This window comes from Streptopelia decaocto (genome assembly GCF_964273445.1).
Source record: "Streptopelia decaocto genome assembly, chromosome: 5".
NCBI lineage: Eukaryota > Metazoa > Chordata > Aves > Columbiformes > Columbidae > Streptopelia > Streptopelia decaocto.
This window is the reverse complement of record NC_138659.1, coordinates 11,607,812-11,629,909: the sequence shown is the minus strand read 5'-3', so window position 1 is coordinate 11,629,909 and position 22,098 is coordinate 11,607,812. Positions and strand designations below refer to the sequence as shown.

The window sequence follows — 22,098 nt, the reverse complement described above, 5'->3', positions numbered from 1 at the left end:
GAAAACTGAAAAAGGCATCAGGGTGAAATAGAGGAGAAATGCTGTATAAAAATGATGGCGATCCTAGGGCATGAAAGCAAGAAAAACCACACAAGATGGAGACTTCTATAGAAGAAGAGGAGACTACAATAGAAAAAAAAGTACTTTGAGTGGCCCTGAAACAGTGTTTACCAAAGACCTGGCACGTGCAGGCCGGCAGATTCTGTCAGCGATGTTTTACAGAAATATTGCAAAAACCACAGGTAGCTGAATTGCAGATTTCTTGAGGCAGTATTGACCAGAAGGGAACTCAAATGGTCTGATGAGCTTTTATCAAATTAAAGAAAAAGCTGAACGGACTTTATGTGGAGCTTAATTCACTCTGCTTTGAAGTCAGAGTATTTTAAAACAGCTGTTTCCATGTGCGTGAAACTGCAGCGGGTGAGGGTTGGAATAGAGAGGGCTGATGATTCACATAACTCTTCGCTGTGCCTGGGAGATGCTGCTTCTCTGTTTTATTTCAAAGGTGATTCCCGAGTGCCGGCTGCCCGGCAGACCCACTGGAAGAGCTCCCAGCCTCACCTGCTCCAGGTGGTCCCTGTAAATATCTGCCCGTCCATGGAAGCTGGGACAGGCACATCAGCCCTGGGTGAGCTTCACGTTACCCAGACCTGAAACAGCCTGAAATCAGTGCTGAAGGGGTTCTTACTGTAGCCTGGTGATAGGGATTCCACAGCTGCCGTATTCCTGGGCTTATCCTCGTTATCATTAGCAGTTTTTTCTTACTGTTGGACTGAAGTCTTTTTTTATGCTGTGCATTCAGCAGATTATGTTTTGTCCTTCTCCCAGGGAGCATGTGAAACAATTGTTTTCTTCTTTATAACAAAATCACTGCATAGTCATTCATGGCAGGAAGTGAAGCAATTTAAGTGTCTCCAAATATCTTTCCTCTTTATACCCCAAACAAACAGGCTCCAGATGTAGAGTTACAAAAAAGCAAACTGACTTCTTATTTGTAGAAGATGGTATTCAACTAGATTATATTTTTTTTTTTGGACTGTTCAACAGCAATATGTGGGCTGGAATGCTTTGACATGTTGCTAGCTGAACATTTGCCCTCTTGAGATAATTTGAGCTTTGTCTGTCTTGTGATAAGTTTGTTATGAACAAAGACGCATATTGATGTCCTTGTTAAGCACATTTTCACCTGACCATGTGATGGAAACCTGTGGCTTATTGGCAAAAGCTGCACAGCTGTATTAAAAAGTGGTTTTACAATGGCTATCAGCTTGGTACTGGGGAAACTGATAAAGGCAGCTTTTCTCCCATTTCTACAACCCATCCACATTCATTAACATCAAAGTTCTGTAAGCCTCAGTACCAACTGTGTTGGTACTCATCTCACGGAGGATTTGCTCCTCTCCCCCTATGGGAAAGTTCTGCATCCTTTAAATCATATTAAGCTGTTTCATTCGTAAAATAATTCTTAATAGTGTGTCATGAATTGAATTCAATGTAGCTTTTTGAAAAATTCTCTTGGAGTTCAGCTTAATACTACTTTTCAGGACGGAAGAGCTTGGTGAATGCAATTGAGCACATTCCTGGTCAAGTTTCTAGGGCATTCGTGATGAGTGGTTTCCAAAACCTCACTGCAGCAGTACTAAAAGCGTTAGGGGACCAGAAACCGCTTTAATAAGAAATCAAAGAGCCTGTGTATCTCAGCGTGAGATACAGACAGGAAGGAGTAGCTGCTGAGCTGGAGGAGCTGGAGAACTAGGCTGCAGGGAGTCACGTTAGGGCTTGGGCATGTCCTGACATGGAGCCAGGGGGGTCATGATCTGACTCTTCAAGTGAGAAGTGAGGAAGGAATCTTGTGTACAGCGACATAACCTGGGGGTGCCCTCCTGTCCTGTGTGAGCTGCGACAGCCTCTGGACAATACCTGAGTTTGCAGAGAAAATGGAGCATTACTGAGAACATCTGTTTTTCTTTGGTTTGTCTCATCTCCTTGAAATAAATACTAAGCAGTATTATTATCATTAACCCATAGAAATGTTTTCTCTGTTCCCCCAAGTGCTACCAATCTGGTTGTTCTTTTTCATTTCCTGCTAAGAGCAATGGTTTTTAATAAAAACCAAAAAAAAACCACCACCAAACCAAAGAAATTCATTATTATTCCACAGTTATCTTCTGCCTGCAAGAGAAGGTGAGAATTTAAAGGGACAAAACCACAGCTAGATTTTCTGTTAAACACTTGGCAAATCTCAGCAAGGACAAAGTAATGTGGATGAGACTAGAGGAAACCCTGCAGTTGGATGCGGTTTATCTATTATAAAAGCCGTGCTGGTCTTTCAGCAAGCATGTGGAGACGATGGGGCAATGGGTGTGTAAAAGCTCAACTGAGACAGCTCTGAATCTGTTGTTCTGAACTGATGAGATTTGAGGTGTATGTTGTTTGCTGATGGATAAGCGTGAAGAATTCTGAAAACTTGAGGAAGTTATGAGGTATTCTGTTTTAATACCTCGCCCTTCTGGAAGATGCTGCTCCCCTAATCCAAACAGTGCTGCTGTAGTTGGGAGGTTTTTTTCTGTTCTCACTGTATTTCACAGTTTTTGCCTGACCCTCTGTCTTCACCATCGACATTGTTCCAAGTATTCCTTGAGCCAAGTCACTGTTTGCAGATCCTTATTGCAAGACAAATGGCCTGTCCAGTCTCCCCACCTTTCTTTTGCAGTTTTTTCTGTAGCAAATTTTCCACAATTAATGTGTTTAATGGTGCAGACTCTCTGTGCAGAGAGCTCTGGTTTGTTTGAAAACACCTACTGCACTTGCACAGCCTGTGGGCTTCATGGATTTTTACTTCAGGGATTGTTTGAACCCGAAAGCTGATCAAACTCAGAATGTGCATTAAGAGCACTGAGTGCAGGTTATGTAGGTGTGATACCATTTATAACTTTTCCCTTGGCTTGTTGGTGTTTTTTTCTTTATTCCCACATGTCTCTACCCCGTCTTTATCTCATCTGCACAGTGGCTTTCCTCCATTTCCTTATGAGTTCAGGGTTTTTTTTCCTTATCTCTGTGGCTTTTCCCTGTAGTCAGCATTGAGTGTGTTTTTTCTGGAGCTGGAAGGTCTGAAAGTATAAGATATTAAGAGAGTCTAATGAATGTAATCCCTGTGACTTCAGCTCTGTTGAGAGCAAATATGAAAGTCAGATGAAACCTTTAGGTTGAATGAGAAGTTTGATAAATTAAAAGATAGCTACAAGCACCTGAGTCCACTGCAGTGACACTTTCAAAACTACCATAGCTGGTACCTATCTTTGATCTGTTCATTCGAGAGGAGCAATAGTGGGGAAGATCTTTTTCTTTTGACACTTTCCTGGAGGCACTTTCGTCCCATCTCTGCTGCTGATGAATTTTCGCGTCGTGCTCACCAGCTCTGCCAGCCCTGTGCAGGTTCCAGTCGTTCCTCCTTGCTGTAGAAGACCCATAGGGCTTCACATTGCATGTGATGAAAGCCTGGTGTGGGAAACCCTTTGTGCCACCTACTTACTTGGCTCTTCTCTCTCATCCTTTGGGTATGGATCTGTATGGTTTGTTTATTTATGTTTTTCTTTTCTTTCTCTGTGAATTCCTGTTTCTTTGCTGACATTTCCCATAACGGAGGTTTTGATTAATGCTGGCTGCACCCTAGAGCTTCTGCAATTCATCGCTTTATTCCCTCACTGCAGATCAATAAATACTTAGGTTTTATTTCCAGTGCTTTGGCTTACTTCACAGAAAAGTTGAGCATTCCTCCTTGAATACCATTCTGTATTTAAGTTTGTATTACTTCAGCACATCAGGCTGTAGTTTATTTCTTTGGTACGACCAGAGCCTGGGCACTGTGTAGTCTTCATCCTAAGCAGCCCTGCTGACTGCAATCTCATACAAGCAGAAGAGGCAGAAACAAGTCTTAAACGCTTTGAATTTCAGTCTGATTGCCCATGCAGTGGATCTAACAGAAACTAGTCGAGCACTTTCTCGGATTTTTTTTCAGGCTTTAGAGCACCTTTGGTAGTTCCTATGGCCAATTCCTGCAAGTATGCTGGAGTGAATGTACAGAAGGTTTGGACCTTGAGTCTCAATCCTAAATTGAGGCCACGCTAAGAAGGGAGTTGGACCTCACATGTTTCTTCCTCTCTTCTTCTGTTGCAAAATACTTGGTGCCTTTTGCAAAGGCTGCAGGTTGTCTATCACTGTTGGCTCTTGCATCCAGTTGGCGTTGCTGGTGTGTGTGGAGGGTGGCTCTGCATAGGGAATGGGGCACAGATGGGTATTTTGAGTAACTTCACAACATTGAGCATCCAGGTAAATGACTTCATGTGCAGTTCTGCCTTTGTTCTATGTAATAGTAAGATGAATGTAAAATACTTTTGGTCCGTTTAACTGTTGAAGTGTGTATGTTCCTTGTACAGTATGCTGCAGTGTTGTGTTTGAGTCTTTCAGTCTGGTATCTTATTCACTTGCAAACTGAAGAGTTTTAAATATGGATATGTATGTTAGACCTGGAAGTGGTCCCATGCAAAATGTAATGAAGCTGGGTTGCTCTGACCTCTGAGCTCTAACATGTGTTTGTTTTGGCTCTCTCACAGAAACCTGCAGTATACAAATTGGCACTTGTAAAATTGTTCAGATAAATCAAAATTGGTACAGGGAAAAAAGTTCCAAACTGTTTCTTTTGGGATCCTCTGCCATGCTATTTTTGATGTGTGTTTTCAGAGGAGTGTTTTTGTGGCAGCAGGCAGTTTGTTGCTTGAAGAAAGCTGAAATATTCTAGGAAGTCAGGCTAGCTGAATTTAGATCTTCAGTGATGCCAAAACTAATATAGCCTGTAACTAAGTGAGAGTGACTTTGCTCAGTAAATGTCAGTCACCCGCAGCTTTGTCTTACATTTTCATATGAACCTTTAAAAAAAGGAAAACACAAACAAAACCCCAGAAAATGTGGTAGCTGCTTACACCCGATTGAGCTAGAGCTACAGTCCTGCTGCACAGGAGAGGCTGCTCCTCATCCTCAGCACACAGCGAAGGCTCTGCTGGGGCTGGACAGACAGACAGATGGACTGGTCAGGGCATGGAAGCGTCTGGCAGTGCTTGGCTGGCCTGGAGTGCCCTCTCTTGGCTGCTGCGGAAACCTCACATGTTGCTAAGGACAGTGGAAGAAGCAGTTGGTTATCATCATATTAATTTTCCAGTGATGAACAGAGGTAAGCTGCATTGGTTATGTTCCTAGATTAGCGTCCTAAGGACCTGTTGTGATAGCTTAACAAGGGTAAATCTTCAGTGCACACAGCAAGCTTGAAGCCCTCACTTGAAGCCACAATAGAACTATGCTGTCTAGCAGCATTGCACGCAGGACTCTGTTAGCTTGGTGCTCCTGGGACTCTTAATGTTTTAGCAGAGCTCAGGTTTTTAAGAGGCTTCATACTGCTCTGAATCCAGGGATCCCAGAGGCAGCAATTGCAGTGGCCCCTGCTTGACTCTTTGCACTGCTAAATGAATCCAGAACAAATGAGCCTCTGAAAATAAGAAGAAAAATTTGACACCTGGACTCCAGGAAACATTTTGTGGATTTTGATGAGGAGCAGTAGAGGGGAAGGGAAAACCTATGGTTCAACATAGTTAAATATATGGTCTGCTAAGTATGAATAAATTGTGACTATTTTAAACAAGTTCATACACTCTTTGGCTGGCTCAAGCACAAAGGAGAATATAAGAGCTACCATGTATGAGTTCCTTACCAAGTTACCTGGAGGCCAGTGTCCTGGGCTACTGCTGCACGGCAGTGGCCTATCTTCAGCGTTCATACAAGTGGCATTTTTTTTTTTACATGTAATTATTTTTTTAAAAGAACTTGTGTCAGTACTTGTGAGTTGAGAGGTTTTGTCTTCTGATAGCCTTACTTTGCAGTCTGATTCCTTTCCTCATGGCTCATAAATGATTAATTTGTGTAAAGGTATCCTTCAGTAAGCCAAATTTAAAAGTTCCTCTTTAAATGTACCAAGCCCCACTCATGCCCATTTTAAGATGACCAAATTGTTTGGGGCTGTCCTGTGCACACTCCCGCTGCTGTAATGCAAACTCCTGTAATTTCTATGGAAGTTGAGTCACTTTTGCATTCCAGCTGAGTGCCATTACTGCTGTGTCTTACCTCTGGCCTTGGGGGAAGGGGTTTCTTCCCAGCCTGCAAACTCCATCCGAGTAAATGAGCCTTTCACTTTAAGGCAGAGGCTGAAATCTGGTTTTGACTGCTAGTGACCAAAAAAAAAATCACTATTATCTGGCTTAGCATGAGCCAGGTAGATTGAATCAAGAGCCCCATGGTAGGTGCACAGTCACAGTTATTCTGGTTTTTGACCTCTAACAGCTCCAGCTGCTCTGTTGGTGTGGAGGTGGCCCTGAAGTCAGGGCACTGTGGGAGTGAACGTGGGGTTTGTAGTTAGTTTAGGAGGTAAGAATCTGGCTGCTGCCAGCACTGTTGCCTTTCAGAAACAAGGCAACAACCCACGCAATCCAGCAGCACTCGCTGCTGCCAAGATATGAGTAGGAATTCAGGGTTTGCTGGTTGTTGTAGCAGACACTGTTCTTTAGGGTGCGTTTGGGTTGGAGTGTAAACCCTAAGGCGAGGTTTACAAAAAATGTTGTTCCTTTTGGTAAGAAAAGCATGCTGCAATCTGCCACTGCAACTGCCTTCATGTTAAATTATAGAGAAAGGGTATTAATGATTACACCTAGAAATTTGGTAGGTTTGTGCCTTGACTTGGGGCTTTCGTGGTGTTCCTCACAGCAATTGCGTTGCGATTCGCAGCTACTCGTGACAAACACTCAGGGTCTAACGGCACTGCCTGTGTTCCTGGATGCACTTCGTGTTGCCTTTCTCTTCCTGTACAACAGCTCCCTCTGCTTGAAAACCACAGTGTAATTATAACCCCTAGTTAGTATTTGCCTGATTAAACGGGGCTGCTTTCTTAAGATTTTGTTGTTTTTTTTCTGCTGCTGCACATTGTGAAGCAATTCCAATATGTGGCTTTTGCTCCTGCATGTTGCAAAGTAGCGGTGATGACTATACTGCTCTCAGACCTTGTCCTGCACAGGGACTGCGAGTATTTAATTTTTAGCATGAGGGTTAAAGCTGGTTGGAGCACTTTTTCAGCTAAATTATCTCTTACCAAAACATGATGATTTATTGAAGGAAAAATGTTTTTATTTTGGTTGAAACTTCAGTTTAAACAGGACCGTTTTGTGTCAGAAATGCGGTAGTTAGGCTACTGACCTTGAATATCTGCATAGAAGCAGCTAATGGTGAGATTCCCATGTCCTACTTAAGTGGTTCTGATCTCAAACCCAAAAAAAGAGCAGTTTTGGGTCAGAGCAGGGATTTGAACCTGGTTCTCTCACATTCTCAGCCAGCACCATGATTACTGGGCCGGTCATTCACTTGCAAATTTTTGTCAGCTCATCTGCATCAGTAAGGACAAGTGCTGGTTTTGTTTTGTTATTTTTTTGGGGTTTTTTTTGGTTTTTTTTTAATCAATATAGCTAAGCCAGCAAAAGTCAGAGTATAAAAGCTGTTGTGTCAGCAAAGGTGTAGTTTTGCTGAGAGAGCGCTCACCCATTTAGGGAACCAGCAGAAACTTTCCTTCCCGGGGCAAGACAAGCCTGTGACAGGAAAACTTGCTGGTTTAGTTCTATTAGCAAAGCCTTGCTAATGCAGTCGGTGCCGTCCTTGCTTGAAAACAGCCCTCTCAACACCAGCCTGGTTCTGCAAAGAAATCCAGAAGGTTGTTTTTATTTTGCATTGGAGCAAACCCCCAAATTAAAACTGTTTCCAAAGTCTGTGTCCAGCGGGGCGTGTGTTCTTTTGCTCGGCTGACAGCAGCACAAGGGTTTGTGGAGCTGACTCCCTGCACAAAGGGCAGCAGGAACTTTACATTTTCAAAATTCAACACTCTGAAAGCAAAAACTTTTTTTTACATCTTGAAATCCTTTGGATTCTTCTGGACTTCCTCTATTTGGGTTTGTTTCTAAACATTTCCAAAGCATGTGCAGAACACGGATAACTTGCTTTTCTATTTGAAATCAGTGGAATCCATTCCCCCGGTGCTCTGTGGGTTCCGTGGGCAGAGCAGCACCCAGCACGTCGTGGTTTGATTATCGAGGCGTGATCCTCGCCAGGGAACCTCTCCGTACAATGCAGCTACCCGGCATTTGGGAAGCTTATAAAATAGCAGGATTAAGCAGTAGAACTGGAGGGAATTATTAGTAATGTGTTTACTTGAATTCAGTTTCAGCATGGCTCTTCCTGCTGAACTCTGACTTCAGTTCTCTAATTTCAGCCATTTTACAGATTTTACATTTGTTGCCTCATATGTTTGCACACACCTTAAAAAAAAAAGAAAGGGCTCTCCTGGAAAGCAATGTGTAGTTAAAAAAGCATTCCTGTTTTCAAATTAACACTGAGGTGCTGAATTCATGGTGGTCTTTGTGATTTGTATTTTGCCCATTTTTTTATCCCTCCCTTGCCCTCAATAAAAGATGCAAGTCCTGAGGAATAGTACATGATGCATTTGAAGACCCAGTGTGTACAAGGAGCATTTCTGAACTTTATGAGCCCTGAGCAAGGGAAAGAGAGGCTAATTCTAATCTTAAAAAACAAAACCAAAAAACCCCAACCGAACAAACCCACAAAAAACAAACACACACAAAAAAACCCCATAAACTTGTTTTGAGTATCTTTCTTCCACTATACAATAACTTACAGTAATTTCATTGGATTGAAGATGGATTTTTAAATGGCTGAATGCACAGTAGAAATGGTACACGGCACAATGCAAAGGCTGATACTGGGGGGAAAAAAAGAAGTGAAAATATTTGCATCAGTTTACAGCATCTCCAATGTGTATAGTATTTTCTGCTTCATATTCCTTTGCATTCAGCACCACTGTGTTCCTTGTCTTTACCAATAGTCTTAATTACTCTTCTGTTGCTGTTCCATGTATTCGCTGTTTACAAAGCTTCGTGGGTGGAGAAAATGTCTTCTGTAAGTTGTCACGCAGATTTGACAAAGCAGAAACACAGCAGTAATATGGCAACTATATACTGCTATTTCTTGAATGTTTTGGGTTTGATTTTTTAATACTATTTTAAATTAAATTTCTAGTCTTGCAATAATTTCTTTTAACACCAGTTTGGCTGCTATGAAGCTCTCGGATGGGAAGCAGCAGGGTTATTTTGTGGAGGACCAGCGCGTTGCAGACTGGTGGAACGGTGCCAGTGTTGCTGTTCCGTGTGCAGGTTGGCCTGGCGGATCTGTGTGTGGAAGGAAAGGGCAGGCAGGGTATCAGTCATCTTCCAGATCTTTACATTTCTTCATGGATTAGAAAAATGACAGAAAATCTTCCCACTGCAAACCTTTCTTTTTGTTAACTGTAAGTCTTGGTACTAGTAATAACTGGTCCTTTTGAACAGCTCTGTAAGCTTCAGTTCTGTAGAATTAGATGATGAACGTACTTAAGTGCTCTTTACATGCTTAAAATATAATCTTTCTGGGAGCTTTGACCTTTTTTAATTTTTTTTTTCTCAGGATCCCTTGGATCCAAGCAGAACAGCCATTGTGATCAGCTCTCTGGTGGCAGGTGGCGTAGCTGACCGTGGGGGCGAGCTTTTGCCAGGGGACCGCTTGGTGTTTGTAAATGAGAAATATTTGGACAGTGCCACTTTAGCAGAGGCAGTGGAAGTGTTGAAATCTGTGCCCCCGGGTACAGTTTCTCTTGGAATCTGCAAGCCTTTGGTGGTAAGGACTCAGTTTAACGTTTTTTTTGTTTCATTCTATGAGGTGTAGGTTGGGCTGCTGTGTTTGGAGTGGGGGAGGCAGAAATTCAAAGCAGAAGTGCAACTAAGTTGCTGCACACACATGTCGACATGTCCAGAAATTCTGGATGGCTGGCAAATGGGCAGCTCTATGTCCAAAAGGTCTGACTGGAAAACCAGCTTCCTCAGGCTCCTCCTGGAAGAACATCCAGGGGGAATGAGCAGCCTTGTCTGTGAATGTGCCCGGTGGCCCTGAGCAGAAGTCTGTTGTGGCTCGAGCAATTCAGCGAATCAGTTAAATACGTGCTCGAGTCCATTTAACTCCAGGACGCTGCTAAGTGCTTGCTTGAGCTCCACTGACGTCAAAGAAACCTAATCTGCTTGAAGTCAAGACTGTAAATGCAAGTAGAATTTCCTTTTTCTAGAATCAGGGCTTTGGAACAGACAGTAGTTGACTTGAGAACACTGCAGTATTGTTCATCAAGGGCACCAAGGCAAAATTAATTAAAGTAAAGCACCATCTAATAGAAAGTGCTTGTAATTCAAACTGGTACAGTAGTGGTGAAATAGGAACATAGGAAGGCTGTTAAATGTCTGCTTTCCTTCTCTAAAGAGTGATATTTTGTTGTTCATATCTTTGTATTTCTTTCTTTCCTACACATCTCTTTATTTTTTACTGTATCTGTACTAATATCTTTAAAGAATAAAAGCTGTTGTCATTGCCTTCTTCGTTTATGACTTTCCTTTTTAGAATTCTGTAACTTTTTCCCATCTCTTTTTTAATGGCTGGTTCTCCCTCTCCCTTTTAATTCATTTAAAAATGTGGGGTTGTTTTTGTTTTTCTGACTCATCTTTTTGATCACATTTCTTAGGCTGAAAGCAAAGAGGAGAAGAACATGCACAGCATGGATTCCAGCAATGTTGAAACCAGCTCTGTGTCTCCAGAACCAATAGAGAATTTTTCAATAATACTTGAAGCACCACAGGTATTTGGTTACTCTTTTGGTTCAGCTTGAATTTCTAGAGATAGGAAATGATGTTTTAAAGTAAAAAAAAATAGTGTGTCCTTCAGAGAGGACTTAAGTGTTGGATAGACTTTGGGCTGGATTTCCTCTGAAAAAGACTCAAACAGCTAATTGTATATTAACTGTATTGCCAACACTGAGCATGTGCAAAGCACTTACCAATGCAGTTCCCAAACTTCCTTATCAAATTTATTATGTCATTAAAATACCTTGGGTTATGTTGGATATGAAATAGGAATGCTACCTTATTAGCAGTCATATGTAGCTCGTTCAGCTTTGCAAAGAAAGTAAGGTATGGAAGCAGAACATTTTTTGTTATAGAGAAGCAAAACAAAAAAGTCATCTCGTTTGCAAGGCAAGCTGGAGATCTGTTCTTCTTCATAGACTTTCTGTGTGGTCTTGAGTGATTTCTTTATTTTCTTCCTCAATTCTCCTCTTTCTTATTTTCTGAGAAATAATTCTGTTTATTGTGAGAGGATGAGGCACTAAAGATAATGAAGAATCCAGATACCAGGGTAATAGGCAATAAGATTGCAATGCTGACCTGTGTTGAGTGAGAGATGTGGATATTTTTGAATTTTGATCTGTTCTCATGTACTCTGTAAATTAATTCATGCTGGTAAACACATTCCTTGTAGACCGGAAAAGACAGTACGTAAAGCATCATCCAGAACTGCAACGCAGTAATAAAAATAAATTCTAGATTTTCTTGTTGCTAAGTATGCCTACCTGTCTCTGGACACAAACATCTTTAGTGCCTAAATGGTTTGTTAGCAAAGGAGCAATATTACAGGATAGATATATGTATACTATGTAGATATATGTATACTATGTAGAAATTAGCTTGGATGTGATATTTAGTGATTTTCGTGATATAAAATGGCATTTTTTGTTTTCTGGGTGCGTGGGGAGGGTTCCTGGCAGAGCAATTAGTCCTGTGCCAGCTCAGATTGCTCTCTGTCTCCTAAATAGAACTAATGCTATTAAGTATTTTTAAATAAAGTATTTTATCTTCAAGTCCTGCTGAATACAGAAAATGGAACGATCAATTTGTACAAAATACATGCGGAGGTATTTGCTTGTGTTTTGTTTTACTCTCTGTATGATGGCATTGATGGTAGCTTAGAGCAGTAGTATAAAATTTCCATCCATTTGTTACTGTGCCTCCTTGTATAAGAGCCAAGAGTGGTGTGTCACGATGACATCCGCGCTTCTTATGCACTAGCATAGTGCTGACAAAGCTGACTTTAAAAAAAAAAAAAGCACGTGAAGATTTTTATGTGTACAACAGTAGAATTCACTGTCACATTTGCAGTATTCCCTGTTCCATTGGTAGTGGCTGCTACTGCAGTGCAGCAGCCTGTGCTTGTATGTACCCAAGTGCTGTATCAGGAGATAGAACACAAATAAATCGCTGTGTGGTTCTAAGTTGACTGTTTTACACAGCGATGAAGTTGGTACCTCATGCAGAAGTGTTTGGAGAATGATGCTGCGGAAGTGAAATGAAATGAAATAAAGATGGAGAGAATTAGAATCTCTTCAGACTGGGTATTTTTTGAGATTGAGGTACACAGGTCAAATAGATTAAAGAAATGTTTAATGCTTATGAAAAATGTGCTAATTTCTGTATTGCTAATGTTCTGCTTTCATGCCAGCTCCTATTATTGTGTTGTTTCCTTATGCTCTTGCCTGTCTTTTGTTTTCTCTCCTGCCTCTCACTTGAACTATGTGAACATTTTGGCAGCCTCTGGGGTTTTTTTCCTCCCCAGTTGTCCAAGCCTAAGAAAACAGGATTCTGACACTAAAGGTCAGAAATGGTGAAGTACCTTGGGGAGCCCGGGAAGGGGCAGGAAGCAGAAAGGAAAACGTTTTGATCGAGGGAGCCCTGAATCTGTAGGTTGATTTCAGGGCTTGGGTTTTTGGTGCCTTGAAGATCGGGTTTGGGCACAAGTGCATGGTGACCTGATGAAAAGGGTATTTAAAAGGTGATGGCCTGAAGAAAAGAGCTTTAAAACAATAACAGTAAACAGAGTATTAAATAATGAACAGTCAATTATGTCCTTTTTTTTTTTTTGATGTGGGTCATCCATTTCCCCTCTCCCTTGGGTGAAACTATTGTATGGAATACCCCAGGGAAACACACACCACTGTGGCTGTTGTTTTTTTACAGTTGATACTGTTGCATAAGCAAACCCTTAGGCTGTTTTTTTTATTTAGCTGAGGGTATTGTAGGAAATACATGTGCATTCATAAAGTGATATAGCAGACAACTGTGGAGCTGGATTTATAGATACTTTTTCCTGTAGAATTTTTTTTAGTGTTATTTAATAATTCTCATTCTCTGCCTTCACTCTATATCTGTTATTCTGAATGGCTCCAGAAATATCTAAGCTGTGCAACTTAAATTTCTTTATATTAAAAAAAAAAAAAAAGCAATGTTTAATTTTAGTGTTAAAATAATAAGTCAGAGTTTTTTTCTTTTAGGAAATGCAAAAGGTAGAAGATAATCTCTTTAAAAATCAGGATGTAGTTTTAATATGGGCCTAACATAAATCATAGTTTTAAAGGAGTTAGTAAGAAACATAATGTGAAATCTATATTCCTGTAATGTTTTATGCAGGGTTTCAGAGATGAAACACCTTTTAAAGAAGAACTTGTTGATGAACCACATTTGAACTTGGGAAGGACATTTCAGCTTTCTCAAAATGACAGTGAGGACAATGAGCATGAGAAGGAGTCCTGGGAGATGCATGAATTTCTGAAACCCACAACAGAAGAAATAGATGAAGAACGGGAAATGCTGGTGGATGAGGAGTATGAAGATTCAGATTTCCTAAAATACAATGGACAGAAGGCAGCTTCAGAGAGGAACCTTGGTACAGAACTATGGGCAAAACAACTTGAGGCTACTGAAATACAGGACTTAAGATCCAGTATTAACCTAAGTCCAAACCAGTCCCTGGAACATCCATTCAGTATAGACCAAATGGTAAGGAACGCCAGACCCTGACCGTGGGACTTCAAGGCAAATTCCAGACCTCAACTCTGTCAGGAATCTTTCTAGTGTTACCAAATGAGATCTGGGTACCTCTAATGGACACCTGTTAATCCTTTTATACATTTTGGAACGTTCTTTGTTACTTAGTACCTGTATATTTAACTGCTCGAGTGAGATGGGTGCTGCGATTGGTGTATTTACAGACATCTTGTACTTGCGTTGTCTCTCCCATCTCTAACTTGAGTGCTCATTTCTTTTTGGCAAGCTGTACTGATATGTCAGCTCATGGTGTTAATAGCCCATTATATATGCCAGTGAAAGGAGCTCCCTCTTTGTTTCTTTGTTTTAAATCCAAATCAGTTCCTGATAGCACAGTTCAGTGAAAAATAATACGGAGGAAGCAATTTCAGCAAGCATAGTGGCAGATGGAGTAGAGGGAGACAGAGCTTCAGGTAAATTGCAAAATTCTTCTTTATATATCCTCAGGTATTCTGAGGATTCTTTTCCTTCTGAGTCTTTGTTCATTCACTTGTCAAACAAAAAATAGTAATATCAACCTTCCATGCACCAGCTTCTGAGATTCATGTTTTTATATGGAAAAAAAAAAACTGAAGTGGAAAAGGATTCAATATCACAGCCACAGAGAATTTCAGGTTTTGTTTGGCTTGTCCCCTAATGCACTATGTGCATAAACAGGCTAAAATGCAGCTTCTAGTGACAGTTTTATACCAGGGTGCACAATATTAAATTTATACATTTGTCACTTAAAAACAATAAATGAGTAAGAGTGAAGAATGTCTTGTCTGGATTACAAGCAAGTAGAAGGATATAGTTGCTTTATATTGCTGTTGCATGTGACCTTTTTTTAGCCTCCTCTTAATACAGTGCCTAAGTGAGCAGTTAGTATTTCATAGTTATCTGAAAACATAAGAATGTAGTTGAGAAAATGTGAATGTTTGCTGTAAAAATCAATGTTCATGTCAATTGCCCTTCTATAAGTTGATACCATTGCTTTCTAACTTTAATTACTTTTCTCCTCTGTGAAGTGTGAAGAAAACGCTAGTATTAGTTCACTGTCTTCTGGAACCACAGCACACAGTGGCTACCAAAAAGACATATTTGATACTGAAACTACGCAATCAGAAGAAAAAACCAAGATGTATTTAGGTTTGTAAGGACTCTTTCTTTGTATATAATTTCATATTTACAAATTTAAATTTTATATCAAACACAATTTTTTTCAAATGATAAAATATTAAAGAACTCTCCAGGCTCAAGATGGCCTGGCTTTGAATAGGTTTCAGTTTCAGGATCTTGCAAATCACGAATTAATGTTCTGCATCTCTAAGCCTCTTGATCATCATACAACATCCACATCTGGAACACAGTGAGCTAAGGGGTTTGTTTCCAAGGGTGATAACTGGTAGGTGCAGGGACAGAGGATGCAGAAGTTCAAGTCTACACCTTTTCTTCTTCAGGTACAAAGCTTTGCATTGACTCTAAAGGACCTGGGCTTGCTGTTGATCTGGAAGCTGTTGAAAAGGAAGAACTAAAAGGGGAGGATGATGTATTTTCCAAGAGTGTGGAATCTGGGAGAGTAACCACCTTAGCTCAGCCTAGAACAATGTTGTGCAGGTATGGAAAGATTTGGGGTTTTGGAAGATTTTTCAATTAGTTATCTTGACTGTCTTCTCACTTTACTCAGCTGACTAATCATTAAACTCTGTGTGAAAGAGTAAGACATACAGAGATGGCCAGTTCTATGATGTTTGCCCAAGGAGCTGATTTTTGCTTTAGAACCTTATTGAATCTTTCTGCTTCTCCTCCCCTGAGTGCTGGGACAGAAAACTGCAAATGGCTTTGCCTCCTACTTCACTTACTCCACAGTGAGGGGGGTTTGGTTGTGGCCTGGAGGAAAGGGACGCAACCTTTACCGACAGCATTGGCTGTTATTGCTTCAGGAACTCTCCCCTTTGCTCCTTAGCACAGCTCTGTCCTCATGGTTTTCCCTTTCCTTCGTTCTTCCTTTTGGAACTTGTGTCACAATCTGCTTTCTGGTCAGCTAGACTGGTTTTATCATGTTTATATTCCTCTATAAGAATCACAGCATATTTATCAGAAAGTGAATGTTAACTGCTTCAATAGTCATTTTGAATGAGTAAATGCAGCGCAGATTTGTGTATCACGGAGCAGCTTATAAATTCGGTCTGCCCATCATGTTTATTTCTGGAGCATTCCTTAAGTATGTTTAAACCTAAATAGAAAAATTCCTGTCTAGTCTGTTGACTCTGCACATTTGGTTTAGACTGGACAGTGTGGGAAGGCGTTGCTGTCTCACTGCCAGATTAAAAATATGCGAGGAATTGCGACCTGGCACGGGTGATGCCTTTTTTATTTTTCATTCCTTTCCTCCCTCTGCCCCCAATTAGTGAATTACCTGAGAGAGAAGAAGGAGAAGGAGAAGAAACTCCAAACTTCAGCCACTGGGGACCACCACGGACGTATGTTCATATGATTACCTTATTTCTTCACATTTACCTTCTGTCTTTTTTCTGTGAGCCCAATTAGTTCTCATGGGTTTTTTTCCTCCCCTCCTCTGCCAATAACTTTGAGGTACTTGTCTACTTTGGGCTTTCTTAGATACAGTGAATTTTTAACAGATGTTCAACAGAATTATGCCTTCTATTTATACAGCTGACTTGGGAGAGCTTGGCGGGTTTATGTTATGGATGACCTACAAGTTCTTGCTCATTTAATAACTATTAGGTGTGAACAATGCACGTAGTGCTGTTCTCTCCTTTTCCATGGCTTCTCTGGTAATCTTCATGGCAGAATTCCAAATTGCCAAACCAAGTTTCAGCCACATCCTCATTGTATTGTTAACATTTTTGGGTGAATTGTTTTTATGGTCTTAAGTAAAATATAGTCAGAATATTTCTGCTTGTGCTGATTAATATGCAACTGATACACTGAAATCGGTGTTCAGAAAGTTATATGAAACGCTTTGTTTTATTATTTCTCTAGCATACAAGTTGCAGTATTTGCCATTTGCAGACAGTTTACTCATACTGAAAGAGGATGAGTGTTTACTTGAAGACCTGCCTGTTTTACCCTCACTTTCTCTGAAATATAAACCTATTGGAAGGGCAGTGGGCAGGGATTGGCAGCTGAATTTTGTTCTTTTTGTCAGGTGAGGTCTCCTTGGGGTAAAAAGCCACCTCTGAGAATGTTTTTAGGCTTCTGGCTTTATCCCTTTACTCTATTAAATCTTCTTCAAAGATCAGAAGCTTGCAGTTTTTTAAGGCTTTGCATTTATAGTTTAAAAAAAATGTTTCAAGCTGTTAAACTATCACATGTGTTTTTTCAGTGTGGAGATCTTTAGAGACCCTCATGTGTCTCTCGGAATCAGTATTGTTGGTGGACAAACTGTCATAAAGCGCCTGAAGAATGGAGAAGAACTTAAAGGGATCTTTATCAAACAAGTTTTGGAAGACAGCCCAGCAGGAAGAACAAAGGCTTTAAAAACTGGAGATAAAATAATTGAGGTAAATGCAGATAAACCTACCTTTTCATTTTAAAAAATAAAGATAGACTCAGACAGCTTTGGGAGGAGGGAGGGACAAAATACCACCACCGCTTCATGAAGTATTGTCGACGCTGTGTTTTGGAAACCAAAAGAAACTCTTGCTGTTGTCCTTTCTTTTTTGTAAGATCCAACTATGGAGCTCTTAACAATTTCCTCTCTATTTAGGAAAAGATAAGCCTTCAGATACCATGCAGAAATAGGGAAAAAAAAGAAAGTACCTTCTCATATAAATGAATAATAAGTTATACTGTACCTTTAGAAACATAAGCTATAATATATTTTCATACTGAAATTTGGGCTGTTATTTTCTGTGTGTTAATTTGGAGTAGCTAACAGTCTGATTAACCACTGTTTGGGGGAAGTCCCTAATTCTGGCAGGTGCTGCAGGGGACAAGGCTGTTCCTGGCTCTCTGGCTCTGCGTTGATTTTTTTTTTTTTTTTTTCTCATTTTTCTCCAAATGAATACTTCTGAATCTGGTTCCCCAGCTCTTCTTGGATGTGCTTTAGGATTGTGTGTGATGTTTTGAAAAATTGTTTCAAATCAGGTTTAGTTCAACAACAGGTAAAATCCAAAAGAGTTGTATTATAGGTACCTTTATATCTCGCTTTCTCTGACAATCTTATTCCTTATGTTTTTATCTAGAAGAATTGCTTTGGGAAACATACGGCTATCTTTTAATTATGAATGACAAGTAATATACTTTTCCTTAAACCATCATGGAAATATAGTTTAAAAATAATTTCTCTTGACTGCTTGTGGGTACTTTCCTCAGCTATACTAATCTGTGAATGTGTGTGATCTCTTGTAAGGACTCTATGCCAAAAAGAAGCTACCTAATAACACTTAACATTGTTTGGTAGGTTTCTGGGGTAGACCTTCAAAACGCCACACATGAGGAAGCAGTAGAAGCCATCAAGAATGCGGGAAATCCTGTTGTGTTTGTGGTTCAGGGTTTGTCTAACATACCAAAAGTAAGTTTCTTCCTATTTTTATTCCAAAACTTAATAAATGTGTAATATGCATGTTATTTTAAACTTGGCTATGTTTCTTTCAGCAAGTTCCATACATTTTTGTGTCCATCCTTTTTGTCAAGAGTTCCTGCTAATAGACCACATGATTGGTTGATTACTTGTCTGGCCTGATTAGAAACATTGTTTCTCTGATGTAAATAGAATACATGTAAATCTGTTGACTAGGTGTTAATTCAGTTCTCCCCCCTGTCTGAGTCTGTCCCTGTGTTGTTTAATTTGTTCCTATTTTATGATTGAAAAATATAGTCTGTGATGCAAGTGAAGAAAAGTGTAATTAAAATTAGTCAGATTCACACTAGCACCTCTGGGTAAAATGTGTCACCAGAGGGACCTGAAGTAGTTACCTGGGGTCAAGTTAAACTTCAAGAGATTTAGACATCTCCTTATCTTCAAGACCAAGACAAGCAACCTTTTAATGCCTTAGTAAGAAAATACATACAGTTCCACCTGCCTTGAAGTACACGCAAAAAAACCCACAAGACTTCTATGTACTTTTGCCATAATCTGAGAAGTTAATTGGGAATTTTGGTGGATTAGTAGACCTGAGGAGACCTTTTGACAACTCTAGCCAAATCTGGCACAAATGTGTCCATTACTTTTCCAGTGCTCCAGGGAGTCTTTCAAACTCTATTAAGACTTTAACTACCTAAGCTCGGAAGGTGCTCAAGCAGCGATGGCAAAAATCGCAGTGCTGGTAATTGAATTGGCTCCCTTTCTGTGTCAGCTTTTCACAGAAAATCCAAATAAACTGTCAGAACATTCGAGTGTTCAGCTGCATCTCTGAGCTTCACTTTTCTAGTGAAGCTGGAGAGGTGAAGGGCAAGACAGATAACTTGACATGAGAGTTATTTGAACTGCAGGCTGTAGGAAACTGGACATTCACAGACTTTCAGCAGTATATATTGTGAAATAGTAGAAAACAAGACTGAGAACAGGCCCAGGAACAGCCATTTCCTCTTATACAGCCTGGGCTTGTGATCCAACACAAGGCTCATTGCTTATCACATTTTGGGTACTTCTTACTCTGAGCTGAAACCATGTGCCTGCCACCAGCTGCAATTGAAGTGCCCTAAAAGTTTCCCTTTGAAATAACATTCCTTCTTGCTGTTCTTTATTATGTGGAGGCTAAACGTGCTGCCTTTTAGAAGGTGTCTGTGTGCATGGACGTGGGTTTTCATCTGAATAAGAACGAACTGACACTACAGGAGTCCATAGTTTGGACTCTATCAAACATGTATGTCTGTATTGTTGACTTCAGAGTAATGTTTAATTTAATGAAGAGATGGAGCTATTTATCAAAAAGTGAGCATGAAAAAAGTAGAGTATGTTTGTAAATTCGGTAAAATAATGTAATTTACAGATTGCACTGCATGGGGCAGGGTGCACCCTTATTGTCATCATTACTTAATTTTGGATGTTTGTTTTGCAGCTGTAATGCTCTTTCTAATGTGTGTAATATATGTGTTTTTTTTCAGGTGGTGTCTGCTGTACAGCCCAAGGGAATCAAAGTCAGCAATGATCAGAATGCAGGCAAAGAAAATAAGACTGAAAAGGTATTTATTCCATTCAATGCTATACCCAAGTTTTACTAAATCAAATTTTATAATAGCATGCATTATAGCTCTCTGATAAGCCCCTGCTGAAGTCTAAAATGAAATTTGAATTGTTTTGTTGAAATATCTTTGATTCGAGTAATTTTTGCCAATTTTCTGCCAAACACAAGGCAGATTTCTGACAAATGTCCTGCGGGTCTCCCCTGGGTGCTGAAACCCTGTATTTATTGCAGCTCTTCACTGGCATCTTTCTGGAAGTACCTGCTTTGCTCCATGTGGAGGCAAATTGATTCTCTTTGTTCAGTAGAAAGAGAGAAATAATAACATGTACACAAATAACATCCTTAATGTGAGGCTGGCTGAAATTCAGCAAAATCATGTTATAAGATAATTAAATCTTCTAAGTCTCCTACATTTCCCATTGCTGTGTAAGAGAAGGAAATGACCGAGTGATCTGTAGCTGGCCAGCTAATTGTGAAGCAATTACTGCACAGGAACTTTCAAACAACTTCGCAGCAGATTTGAAAGAGAAAAAAGTCTGTTTGGTCTACACCAGTGGATTTGTTTTAATCGTTGCAATAAGGGAAAAATTTAATTTCTCGTTCCCAGCCAGATTGCTCTAATGGCCTTGGTATTTTCCTGAGGGAACTGCGCTGACTGATGGGTCTAGCTCAGGTACTTGGAGGACGTCAAAACTGGAGGAGCAGAGACAAAAGTAGACAATAACTCTTGCCCTGTGCAGTTTAACATGCCAACTACAGATACAACGAACTTCTCATTTGATTCTAATCGGTACTCTGGCGGGTGGTGTATAACTGAGAAGGTCCCTCTCGCCTCCACAAGTTTTGGTGAGACTCCTTTCAGATCCTGTCAGATGCAGAAGCTACGAGGCTCAGTTATCCAAAAAAACCCAGGGTGTTGAAGTCATGCTTTCATGCCAGCGGATAATACTTATAATGAAGCAGTTACAATCCTCATTTCTTGGTTTTGTTATCTATATTTCTAATCTCAAAAGCCCTCATTCTCTTGCAACGTGCTGCCTTTAATCTTTAGGACTCCAGTGTGTTGCATGGTACAACGTTGGGAGGTTAAAGAGGCAGCCTCATCTTTCTCAAACCTTTTTCATCTATCAGTGCTGTAAACTGGTGGGAGGAATATCGAAGAGCTTCCCTGCATAAATATGTAGCTGTTTTTTAGCTTTGAAAGGCGATTCACAAAGCAGTCAAGCTGTGCTGCAGGAGGGGAATCTCCGAGTTGGAAAGAGTTGCTATTAGTGGATTATTAGTCTGCGTCCCTATGGGGAATCGATGATATTTCTCATCCAGTCTTCAAAGTGTCTCAAAAGACTTTGTTTTGAAAGGAGCCACATCCAGCTGGAAAATCTGCCTGTTCCTGGATGATGAATTATCTTTTCAATACTGAAGGTTTTCTCTGATTTGTTGGTGTTTATCCTCTCGTATTGATCTGTTTTGTTTAAAAATGATCACTTGAAGCAATTCATGTAAAACCACTTAAAACAATTGAACTTCTTGTGGGCAAACCAGATATTAACATTATTTTGCTGGTTGGCTCAACAATCTATGCTTCCGTCTCTGCTGGAAAGAGCTGGTTTAATAAGGAAACGTGGTGTAATGTGGAGTTACTCCAGCAAAATTCACTCATCTGGGTTTTCAGCGGGTCAACAGGTCCAAGAGAAGCTTGTCTGAGCCATAGCAAACTGCTGGATAAGCTTGCCTGTCTCCTGTAATTTCATACAGACTTTCTAACAAATGTTTAAGGTCTTGAAAAGCCAAAGGGTCAACATTGAGACTATGAGTTATTACTAAATTATACTGATTTGTTATAGACAGCTGAAAGTGGGTTTTCTGTCTGAGCCTGCTGGATAATGCAGAATGCAAGGCCTCTCGCACCTCTTGCATCTTCTGCCTTTTGCACAGTTCTACCTGTGCTGATGGCAAGAAAAGAGTGGGAGGTGTATTTGGTGTAATGTATTATATACTTTGGGGAAACAGCTGTCATGTTTCCAAGTGCTCTTGTTATACACTTTTACTATTATACACTCTTACTACTATTG

General features: G+C 40.2%; 1 protein-coding gene across 4 annotated transcripts in view; it reads left to right on the top strand.

Annotated features, from left to right (window-relative positions):
* PATJ (PATJ crumbs cell polarity complex component) overlaps positions 1-22,098 on the top strand; it is a 149,296-nt gene that overhangs the window by 43,078 nt on the left and 84,120 nt on the right. For 3 of the 4 annotated variants that reach the window (XM_082053742.1, XM_082053743.1, XM_082053745.1), the window contains exons 18-26: positions 9,604-9,813; positions 10,703-10,816; positions 13,476-13,844; positions 14,900-15,020; positions 15,332-15,488; positions 16,283-16,354; positions 17,221-17,398; positions 18,301-18,411; positions 19,947-20,024. In XM_082053742.1, coding sequence (XP_081909868.1) covers positions 9,604-9,813; positions 10,703-10,816; positions 13,476-13,844; positions 14,900-15,020; positions 15,332-15,488; positions 16,283-16,354; positions 17,221-17,398; positions 18,301-18,411; positions 19,947-20,024 — 1,410 coding nt within the window. The remainder of the gene's footprint in view (positions 1-9,603; positions 9,814-10,702; positions 10,817-13,475; positions 13,845-14,899; positions 15,021-15,331; positions 15,489-16,282; positions 16,355-17,220; positions 17,399-18,300; positions 18,412-19,946; positions 20,025-22,098) is intronic. The other variant, XM_082053744.1, reaches the window with a different exon arrangement.